General features: G+C 37.3%; 1 protein-coding gene across 2 annotated transcripts in view; it reads left to right on the top strand.

Annotated features, from left to right (window-relative positions):
• Positions 1-12,531, top strand: part of LOC122797979 (acetyl-coenzyme A synthetase, cytoplasmic-like) — a 1,448,208-nt gene that overhangs the window by 957,401 nt on the left and 478,276 nt on the right. Inside the window, exon 9 of one of the 2 annotated variants that reach the window (XM_044066532.1) lies at positions 5,779-5,949. The exons of the other annotated variant lie outside the window; for it this stretch is intronic. Within the exon in view, the coding sequence (XP_043922467.1) occupies positions 5,779-5,949 (171 nt within the window). The remainder of the gene's footprint in view (positions 1-5,778; positions 5,950-12,531) is intronic. 2 annotated transcript variants of the gene reach the window in all.

The following is a 12,531-nucleotide window of genomic DNA, read 5'->3' as shown; positions in this document are numbered from 1 at the left end:
GGTAAAGGCAGTGGCTTATAGTTATATGTATGCATACATGTAAAACCAGCTTTCCCTGTGAGGTAAAGGCAGTGGCTTATATATATATATATATATATATGTGTGTGTGTGTGTGTGTGTGTGTGTGTATGTAAAATCAGCTTTCCCTGTGAGGTAAAGGCAGTGGCTTATATTTGTATATATGTAAAACCAGCTTTCCCTGTGAGGTAAAGGCAGTGGCTTCTATTTATATATATGTAAAACCAGCATTCCTGTGAGGTAAAGACAGTGGCTTATATTTATATATATGTAAAACCAGCTTTCTCTGTGAGGTAAAGGCAGTGGCTTATATTTATATATATATATGTATATATGTAAAACCAGCTTTCCCTGTGAGGTAAAAGTAGTGGCTTATATTTATATATGTATGTATGTAAAACCAGCTTTCTCTGTGAGGTAAAGGCAGTGGCTTATATTTATATATATATGTAGATATGAAAAAGCAGCTTTTTCTGTGAGGTAAAGGCAGTGGCTTATATTTATATATATGTAGATATGAAAAAGCACCTTTCTCTGTGAGGTAAAGGCAGTGGCGTATATTTATATATATGTAAAAGCAGCTTTCTCTGTGAGGTAAAGGCAGTGGCTTATATTTATATATATGTATATATGTAAAACCAGCTTTCCCTGTGAGGTAAAGGCAGTGGCTTATATTTATATATATGTATATATGTAAAACCAGCTTTCCCTGTCTGGTAAAGGCAGTGACTTATGTTATATATATATATATATATATATATATATATATATATATATATATATATATATATACACATATATGCATATATATGTATGTATGTAAAATCAGCTTTCCCTTTTAGGTAAAGGCAGTGGGTTATATTTATATATATGTATATATGTAAAACCAGCTTTCCCTTTGAGGTAAAGACAGTGGCTTATATTTATATATATGTAAAATCAGCTTTCCCTGTGAGGTAAAGGAGGTAAAGGCAGTGGCTTATATTTATATATATGTATATATGTAAAACCAGCTTTCTCTGTGAGGTAAACACAGTGGCTTATATTTGTATATATGTATATATGTAAAGCCAGCTTGCCCTGTGAAGTAAAGCCAGTGGCTTATATTTATATATATGTAAAAAAAACTGCTTTCTCTTTGAGGTAAAGCCAGTGGCTTATATTTACATATATGTATACATGTAAAATCAGCGTTCTCTGTGAGGTAAAGGCAGTGCCTTATATTTATATATATGTAAAACCAGATTTCTATATTTAGATATATATATATATATATATATATATATATATATATATATATATATATAAAACCAGCCTTTCCTGTGAGGTAGAGCCAGTGGCTTATATTTATATATATGTATATATGTAAAACCATCTTTTCCTGGCTTATATTTATTTATATATGTATATATTTAACACCAGCTTTCCCTGTGAGGTAAAGGCAGTGGCTTACATTTGTATATACATATATATGTAAAACCAGCTTTCCCTGTTAGCTAATGGCAGTTGCTTATATTTATATATACGTATATATATGTTAAACCAGCTTTCTCTGTGAGGTAAAAGCAGTCGCTTATATTTATATATACGTATATATGTAAAACCAGCTTTCCTTGTGAGGTAAAGGCAGCCGCTTATATTTATATATACGCATATATGTAAAACCAGCTTTCCTTGTCAGGTAAAGACAGTCGCTTATATTTATATATACATATATATGTAAAACCAGCTTTCCCTTTGAGGTAAAGACAGTGGCTTATATTTATATATATGTAAAATCAGCTTTCCCTGTGAGGTAAAGGAGGTAAAGGCAGTGGCTTATATTTATATATATGTATATATGTAAAACCAGCTTTCCCTGTGAGATAAAGGCAGTGGCTTATACATATATATATATGTATGTAAAATCAGATTTCCCTGTGAGGTAAAGGCAGTGGCTTATATTTATATATACGTATATGTGTAAAACCAGCTTTCCCTGTGAGGTAAAGGCAGTGGCTTATATTTATATATATGTATATATCTAAAACCAGCTTTCTCTGTGAGGTAAACGCAGTGGCTTATATTTGTATATATGTATATATGTAAAGCCAGCTTGCCCTGTGATGTAAAGCCAGTGGCTTATATTTATATATATGTAAAAAACTGCTTTCTCTTTGAGGTAAAGCCAGTGGCTTATATTTACATATATGTATACATGTAAAATCAGCGTTCTCTGTGAGGTAAAGGCAGTGCCTTATATTTATATATATGTAAAAACAGATTTCTATATTTAGATATATATATATATATATATATATATATATATATATATATATATATATATATATATATATATATATAGAGCCATTGGCTTATATTTATATATATGTATATATGTAAAACCATCTTTTCCTGGCTTATATTTATTTATATATGTATATATTTAACACCAGCTTTCCCTGTGAGGTAAAGGCAGTGGCTTACATTTATATATACATATATATGTAAAACCAGCTTTCCCTGTTAGCTAAAGGCAGTGGCTTATATTTATATATACGTATATATGTTAAACCAGCTTTCTCTATGAGGTAAAAGCAGTCGCTTATATTTATATATACGTATATATGTAAAACCAGCTTTCCCTGTGAGGTAAAGGCACCCGCTTATATTTATATATACGCATATATGTAAAACCAGCTTTCCTTGTCAGGTAAAGACAGTCGCTTATATTTATATATACATATATATGTAAAACCAGCTTTCCCTGTCAGGTAAAGGCAGTGGCTTATATTTATATATGTACAACCAGCTTTCTCTGTGAGGTAAAGGCAGTGGCTTATATTTATATATATGTAAAGCCAACTTTCCCTGTGAGGTAAAGGCACTGGCTTATATTTATATATATGTAAAACCAGCTTTCCCTGTGAGGTAAAGGCAGTGGCTTATATTTATACATACTTATATATGTAAAACCAGCTTTCCCTGTGAGGTAAAGGCAGTGGCTTATATATATATATATATATATATATATATATATATATATATATGTATATATGTAAAACCAGCTTTCCCTATGAGGTAAAGGCAGTGGCTTATATTTATATATACGTATATATGTAAAACCAGCTTTCCCTGTGAGCTAAAGGCAGTGGCTTTTATTTATATATACATATATATTTAAAACTAGCTTTCTCTGTGCAGTAAATGCATTCGCTTATATTTATATATACGCATATATGTAAAACCAGCTTTCCCTGTGAGGTAAAGGCAGTTGCTTATATTCATATATACATATATATATATATATATAAAACCAGCTTTCCCTGTGAGGTAAAGGCAGTGGCTTAAATTTATATATATATATATATATATATATATATATATATATATATATATAAATAATAAAGGTAAAAACGCTGTTGCTATGTCGTAAGTACCTCTCCCTATAAAAGCAGCACAAATTAGTAATGATATAAATGTTGGCATGGTACATTTATATCATTACTAATATATATATATATATATATATATATATATATATATATATATATATATATATATGTATGTATATATGTTGTTGTGTCTTTCGACTTTTCCCGGTTAGGGGTCGTCACAGCGGAACTCCGGTCCGCTAATGATTGGTAGTTGATTTTTACGTGCTGAGTTACCAGCCCTGACACACAACCTTCAATGAAGGTACGCCCATTCGCGCATGTCTTTTCGCAGAAGACGCTCTAGCTGAGAATTGAACCTGACAACGTCTTACTGTAAGGCGACAACGCTACCGCAGCACCACCACTGCAGGTTTTATATATGTATATATGTAAAAACAGCTTTCCCTGTGAAGTACAGGCAGTGGCTTATATTCATATATATATATATATATATATATATATATATATATATATATATATATGTGTATGTATGTAAAACCAGCTTTCCCTGTGAGGTTCATAGGTTGATACTAGGCTATCTGCCCTAGGGCATTTATAAGCCTAGCCAGAGCTTTCACCACCCTTTTAGATTAGTTGACTGTGCCTCTGTATAGTAGGTCACAGAAGGTAGCCCTTTTAAGGTTAGTTTACTGTACCTCTGTCAAGCAGGGACACAGAAGAGATCCCAGGGGTAAACTTACGATCTCCCATCCACTCGTCAACATTTCTCTTGAAGAGGGTCAGAAGGTAGCCCTTTTAAGGTTAGTTTACTCTACCTCTGTCAAGCAGGGACACAGAAGAGATCCCAGGGGTAAACTTACGATCTCCCATCCACTCTTCAAGATTTCTCTTGAAGAGGGTCAGAGGCTCTATATGTAAAGGCAGTGGCTTATATTTATATATATGTATATATGTAAAAACAGCTTTCTCTGTGAGATAAGGGCAGTCGCTTATATTTATATATACGTATATATATGTAAAACCAGCTTTCCCTGTGAGGTAAAGGCAGTGGCTTATATTTATATATATGTAAAACCAGCTTTCTCTGTGAGGTAAAGGCAGTGGCTTATTACATCCTGACCCGCAGCAGGCTGTTCTCTGTTGATCTTGAGCGTTGTAAGGTTTTGCAGTCACAGAGCAAACTAAAGGACGTTAGTGCCAGTACAACTTATGGGAGGGAGTGCAGGATCGAGGAATAAGGGAGAATTTGCAAAGGAATTAAGGGTGATTCATTCATGAGATGCAGGTTGTTCAGGTATGCAGCCTAGATGATGATTTATGGAATGAAAGGGACAGGGGAAGTTGTTTGTTTTTAATTAATTTGCTGTCGTGGAAATAAGTGGCCATAATTGTGCATCACTGTGTCATACACAAACCATTTTGTACTGGCCTGAGCGATGGAATTGACAACACTGCACCTGGCACAGGGTCCTATGTAGGTGCTTAAGGGGCCCTCTACTACAGTCACATCTGCTGCAGATCCAGTTATGTCATTTAGTGAGTGTTTATAGAAGTCATTGTTGCAAGTCAAAAATAATGTATAAGAGTACATTTTCTGTACTCTGTGCCACAAATCAGTTTGCCCATGGGGTTAATATGTAGTTATCTGGATTTTTTCTTCCTGTGTTTATAGATAGATAGAGAGATACACAGACAGATACATACATACATAGATACTTACATATATACATACATGCATACAAACTTAGATAGATATTTAGATACATAAATACATACATACATACGTACCTACATACATAGGCAGACTCGTCTAAGTCATTGGTCCTTATGTAGTACTGAATATGATGTTTCTGGATTTTGTTTCATTGTGCAGTTTAGTACTTGATGCAAAGGCATATCATGTTAAAACATTGGGAGGGTTGCATTATGAGGCATTATGAACTATAAAGCAGAAGATGAAAGAGAAGCCAAGTACCTGTGTGCATAGGTATGCACTGTAGGGCAGGGAGAGAGACACTTTCTGAAAACAGTAGGAATTGTAGTTTTGTCTATAGAAGGGAAAAAAATAAAACAATTATTACTGGAAAATGGAACAGATGTGGTTTTAGAAATGCAGTTGAATTCTAAAGACAGCAGTCTGGGTTACCTGTAGTGTCTTTTCTTGTTGCTTAGCTCTATCTAAACCAGTAATCTCAACAAAGGGTGGTGAATCCAGTAACTGGATTTTTGTCTCTTATCACTGACCACTTTGGTTCATTTTTTTTAATCTGTGTGGGAAGCAGGGAGGGGTACTAGAAAGAAATGAATGAAAACTGTGCTTGTATGAGTATAGTTTACACGGGTCACTTATTCCAGTTATAATAACTGGTGTTTCTTATTTCAGGGTGTTTTGCATACAGTTGGAGGCTACTTGCTTTATACAGCAGCGACATTCAAATATGTTTTCAATTATCAGCCGGATGATATTTACTGGTGCACAGCAGACATCGGATGGATCACTGGCCATTCTTATATCACATACGGACCTCTTGCAAATGGTGCTACAAGTGTAATGGTAAGGGTGCATACAGTAATGGTAAGGGTAAACAAACACTGGAAGAATGAGTGCTTCTAATCCAAAACTCAACCACAATCAAAAAAAAAAAAAACACAGAAGCACTTGGAGCCACAAGTCACCCAAACAGACTTTATTCAATAAAAAACACTCAAATGGTAAAGGTACCTACAGTAGTGGAAAGGTTGCCTTCAGTGATCAGAGAAAATAGATATAAATATTACATCAGTTCACATAAATGCACAAGGATGTAACAAAACTGTTTAAGATGCTTTAATGTTTGGAAATAGCATCTGCATTTCAACATTAGCCCCTTCATATTACAGTACTGGGCAAAAGAATGTGTAAAACTGCCTCACTGTTCTGTTTTTGTGGGCATAACTACCGTTGGTTATTTTTTGTAAACAGAGAGATGAAGTATACTGTTGTTGAAGAGGATGTTAAGACTCACTCTTGCAGAATATGTGTTTAAAACATTGATGTTAGATTTACTGCATGCATCATATGTTCATAAGTGCTTACTAGGCTAATGACCTCAAAGACCTTTTTAAGCCTAGCCATGCATCCGAAATCTCTGACAAGTTCTGATACCCTTGGTAAGTGTAAGCAGGGGCTTGGGAGTTGAAACATTTACAAGTAGGGCCCAGGGAGATGAACCATTTACAGGTTGCCTGTGTCCATTAGAGATATAGGTCCAAAATGAGGGGTGAATATCCTGCTCCGCATCCAGTTGTCCAAGTTACACTTGAATTGTATTAGGAAGAAACTCAGCTTCTCTTGGATGGGGAGCTTGTTCCAAAGAAGGGGTGGTCTCTAGGATATATATCTGTGTCTCCTGCAGGTCTTATTTATGTCACAAGAAACATTTAAGTTTTTAGCTTGGGTAATTCTGGTACTGTTTGTTTTGTGGATATGCAGGGGTTATATTAGAGTGGGGTCTGACAGTGCCTTGTATGTCAGGCATACATCTCCCCTCAAAAGCCTGTAGGAGACAGAATACATGGATAGGACCTTGAGGCAGTCAGCATAGGAGATGTTACTTAATCCCAGTATTATTTTAGTGAGGAACCTCTGTGGACATTCCAGTTGTTGGATAAGCCTGGTTAGGTACATACCAAAGGGAGCACTGTACTCAATGATAGGTGTGAAGAATGCTGAATACAGTGGAACAATGACTTCCTTGGACCTAGAAGCCATACCTTTGTTTATAAGTTGTGTAAGATAGAATGATTTCCTCACTACTGTAGACAAATGATGGGCAAAGGCTGGATTACTGTCTATGTGTATTCCTAAAATCCTGACTACTGTGTCATCTGTTAGGAATGTCTTGTCAGTATGATAGTTTCCAGGGGTAGATGACTTCATGTAGCATACTATTATGGAGGTTATGGCATTTAGTTTACTCCATGGCTCTTACACCAGCTGTTTGTCTGTGTCAGCCCTTTCTGGAGGACATTGTTTAATCATATTCAATAAGATACTCAGCTTTCAACTTTTATAAAAAGCAAAGTTGTCCCATCTCTATATATCCAGCAGATTTATAAAATATTTATACTCCTAGACAGATAGAGTAGTACAGTTTTACTGTGATAGCATTCCTTGTAAACTGTTTTGCATTTTTGGTGACTATAGAACATTTTCTTTTTCACAATTTCATTGTTTCTAAATCAGCTCCATATGCAACTCTCGTTTAGTGTTATTTTAAGGGACAGTTGTTTGGACAGGATTTTTTTAAACAGCATGACACCAGTTTTTAGAAGTATTTTTGTTACTGGGTTGTCATGTTGGTACATACTAGGAGCAGTTCGCTGACCTTGCTCTCAAGAATACATACTTAAAAGTAATAGTACTTTGGGGGATTTAGATATTAAACCAGTTCCAGCAAGTAGGGAACAAGATGAACAAATATAAAAAATGAAACCTATATACTCGGTGATACCAACATCAACTGGAATACTATTAACTCTGAAGCCCCATCCCACACAATCAACCTGTACAACTTCTTCCAACTAATGCAACCTCCAACCAGACCAAATAAAGATGGTACCTCTGGTACCATCATTGACTGGATCCTAACAACTCATCCAGACCTTGTCACCAAAACCAGAACATTACCTGATCCTCTCAGCAATCACCTACCAGCTTTCGCTGACCATCTCCCATCTCCACTACATAAACAACACCACTGCATCCAAACCCACAACCTCTCCTCTTTCAACCCTCTAAGTTTCTCCAAATGCTTAAAGCATACTGACTTGTCCCCTCTAAAAACCCTTCCTTTAGATGATGCAGTTTCCTACTTTAACCACTCATTCTTAACCCTTCTCAATCAGTAAACCCCCCTCGAACCAAACACATCAAGGCCAATCCCTGCCCATGGTTATCAAAAGATACTAAACCAGCCTTGCACCAAAGGGACAAAAAATGGAAACAATGTAAAAAACTAAAAAACCCTAACACCCTCCTAGAGTATAAGCAACTATGAACCTCCACAAACAAAACTAATAATTAAAGACCGCAAAGCTCACTACTCCAAACTCCAGTCCTTGCACTCAACAAATCCCAAAACATTCTGGGACTCCATCTCATCCATGCTGCATCCTGGCAACAAAGAAACCCCCTGCCCAGACCCTAACCTCTCCAACCTCGAAACAGCCAGCCAGTTGAACTAATTCTTCATAGACTGCATAGTTAAACTATCAGCCTCCTTCCCACCCCTCTCCTCCATCACCACCCCCTCCTGCCCCAACCACCACCCCAATCATCAGCCTTCCTCCAAATCATTCTGCCTCAAGCCCATCCCCACAAGCACTATAAAAAGACTTCTCCTCAAACTCAGACCCTGTCGCAATGCACCCGACAACCTTCCACCTACCTTCCTCAAACAATCTGCAGACAGCATTGCCTATCCCATCTCTATTCTTATAAATAGATCCATACAAGAATCATACGTCCCTTCTATCTGGTGCCATGCTTACATAACCCCCCTCCACAAAGGTGGCAAAAATACTGATACCACCTGTGAAGACTGGTAGAGAAGGGTGAAGGCTGCCAGGCTAGACAAATAGAATCTGATACATAATTCTATCATTTGTAAATATAAATGTAAACTACAGGATTGTTGTTTTAAATGTAAAGAAATGCTGTTACAAAAATGTGGCAACAGTGCTCTCTATTGACCCAGTAAAAGCATGTGGTGATCGTTTCAAGGGAACAGTGGTGCCGAGTAGACTAGATGAAGAAATTCATTCTATTGTTTAACCAAGAGTTAAATTGCTAGACTTAAACATGCAAATGTATTTTTATTGCTCTGTTCCTGGCCAGCTGCAAAATAACAAAAGGAGGATGTTAAGAATGTAAATGTAGTTAGTGTCAGCCTAGGAACTCCAGGAAGTATAAAAAGATGATGTAATGTTTTGTCAGAACTGCAATAGCAATTTAAACAGTGAGAACCACAGATTATAAAGCATTTTTGTTTTGATATTCAACTCATCACTGCCTTGCTCTATGTAAGTAAGTTATCTTAGAAGTATGTTTTCTTGTAGACATAGCTAGTACTATAAAGATTAGACTAAGTGTTTTTCTGTTATATCAGAACTTTCCTACTGAATTATTTTAAGTTTCTGTATGATCTCTGAACTCTTGAATAGCACTGTGGTGTAGTAGTATTGCCTTGTGTCTTTATTATTGCTTATTAAATATTTTTTAAACCCTTTTCAACTGTGGCTGGTTTATGTAGAAATATGTAAGCTCTAGAATACATTGCATATTTATAGAGTTTACTGTCTAAGCCACTCCTATAGCTTTAGCCCTGGACTATACGACCAATTGGATAATAATATTGCATAGTAATAATTGGACACTTTTTAAAGGGCCTTTGGGTAACTGATAATTATTAGCTGGTGGTGGCAGTAATTACTACTATATAGTCTGGGTAGAGGGGCACAGCTGGAGAATCTGTGTCAGCCTTTCCCAGGAGTGTCTGTGAAGTTGTTTAAATACTTATCTCAAAGTGTGGGTTTGTGTCAGCTTCTTGGGCAGGGACACAAAGCACTGATTGGACAGAGAGGGTATTGGAGGTTAGCTTACCAGCTAGGCTGAGATCTGGACCCTATACCTGTGCCATTGGGGAGTCTTATTGAGGACCTGGGGAGCAAGGGGGCAACCAGCCTCAGACTGACTGTAATCTCTGTGTGCACTTAAGGGAAATTGTACTTTACTGCGTGTATTTGGTATCCTTTCCTCTTATATGAGACGCCCTCTCTGGTGTAGTGGTGAGGATTGATGCTCCTTGATTGCTGGGCCAGGGCACGGCCGTTACACCACTAACTTCAGGACTATTGCCATCCTTTCCCCTCTTTCTAAAATATTAGAGAAAACAATACAAGCTAAACTCATGGCACACCTAACACTAAACGATCTCCTCTCCCCTAACCAACACGGCTTCTGCTCTGGCCACAGCACCATAACTGCCCTTCTTTCCTTTCTTGAAACCATAAACCTCGAACGCGACTCAGGCAAGTTCATATCCACACAATTCCTAGAGCTGTCAAAGCCCTTTGACACCATCTCACACACCCTACTTATATCCCAACTCTCCACCCTACACCTCTCTCCCACCACCATTGCCTGGTTTTCCAGCTACTTGTCCAACTGCCAACAAGCTGTCCAATGGAAAACTTCAACCTCCTCCTTCTTTCCCACACCTACAGGTGTCCCACAAGGTTCTGTTCTTGGCCCTCTTCTCTTCAACCTATTCATTAACAACTTTCACCAATCCATCCCAGACTCATCTATCATCCGATATGCAGTTAACTTAACAATCATCTGCTCAGCCTTCTCCCCCTCCGAGCTCGTAGCAAAAACCCATCTAGCCTTCTCCAAAACAGAAACCTGGATGCAGTCTAACCATCTAGCACTAAATGCAAATAAAACCAAACTAATGTTTTTTCCCCTACCAAAAACTCCATTGACAAATCCACATTCACCATACAGAGCCAAAACAACACCTGTCTTGAAATTGTTCCCAACTCCAAGGTTCCCCGCATCATTATTGATGAAGAACTAAAGTATGACACCCACTTCCACTCCACAGTCAAGACAATCTACCAAAAGTTAGGTCTCCTCTACGGACTCAACCACATCCTAAGCCCCTATACCCATCAAACTCTTGCATCCACCTACCTACTCCCCTCCATTATGTATGGTACCCCTTTTTTCACCAATCTCCATCTTGGCCTTCGGTCCAAACTTGAATCCTGCTACCACAAGATCTCCAAATTTGCAACCAGTTCAAAAAACTCATCCCACCATTGCCACTCCCTCTTCACCCTCAACTGGCTTGACCTACCCAACTACGTCAGTTACCTACAACTCACCATTGCCCATAAGCTCATGTTTAACCCTGCCAACTGCCCAGCTCTCACTACTTTCTTAAAACCTTACATTTCCAACCGCTCACTCAGATCCCAAAAACAAAATTTCCTTCAGGTCCACACACCTGCACGACCTCCTGGCCATCTACTGCTGTCCCACTCCTTAGCTAAATAGTAGAGCTCTCTCCCCAAACACCTACGCAACCTACCTAACCATACAAATTTCAAATCTCAGCTACTCTGTCATCTTTCTTCCAAATGGGAATGCCCTTGCCACACTCCAACTTAACCCCCCCATTCCACTTTGCACTGACTCATCCAACTACCTCTACTATTACTTCATCCCACCCAAAACAATCCCTCCCCTACTAAAAACTAATTTTCTCTAATAACTATTGTACTATATGCTCCAATCTCAAATATGTTACCCTCTCCATGCATAATATTTTCCTAACCTACTAATGGCTAGTAGCTGTATATTTAGAAATGCTAAACCTACAATTGAGTTTATAACAAAAATATTTACTTTATGTAAATGTTGAAACTTCTGTATTGAATTATGTCTTTTCATTTTTGTAACATTGTGACAAGCCAATTACAAATATCATGGAGCTTATATGTAAATGTTTAATTAGCTGTATGAACTATGTCCTTTTGTAACATGTGAAATATAACTTGCAGTTATTGTGGAGCTTTTCTCCCCGGGCTTCCACTGAAAATGGGCTCTTCTTGGCCCAGTGGACTTCCCCCGTCATCAAACATAAATGAATAAATAAATATAACAATAGTAAGAACAGTAGTGCTAATGAAAGACAGAGGGTTAGCTGCCATTTGAAATAGCTGTTTGAGGAGAAAGGTGCCTTGTAATATGTTTGTTCATATGTTTTCACTTTGGAAGATTTATATGTATTTATGCCAGGACTTTTCTTTCTGTGTGCATTGCCTTAGTTCTACCCCACCATCATCTAAACAATCTTAGATGGTTATAAAGGCTACTTTGTTTTTCCAAAGATGGAAAAACTATCCTTGTTTGATTCCACATACACTGATGAGTGGATCCCTTTCCCTGTCCTGGTTTGCTGGTCAGATGTCCTTTGTTTGAGTTCACAATCACTGAGTGGGTCTCTTACCCTGTCCTGGTTTGCTGGTAGGATGTCCTTTGTTTGATTCCACATTCACTGATGAGTGGGTCACTTTCCCTTTCCGA

Source organism: Protopterus annectens, chromosome 3.part1 (assembly GCF_019279795.1).
Source record: "Protopterus annectens isolate FY-2018-M chromosome 3.part1, PAN1.0, whole genome shotgun sequence".
Taxonomy (NCBI): Eukaryota; Metazoa; Chordata; order Ceratodontiformes; family Protopteridae; genus Protopterus; species Protopterus annectens.
The sequence above is the reverse complement of the archived record's forward strand: the minus strand, read 5'-3'. Positions and strand labels throughout refer to the sequence as shown.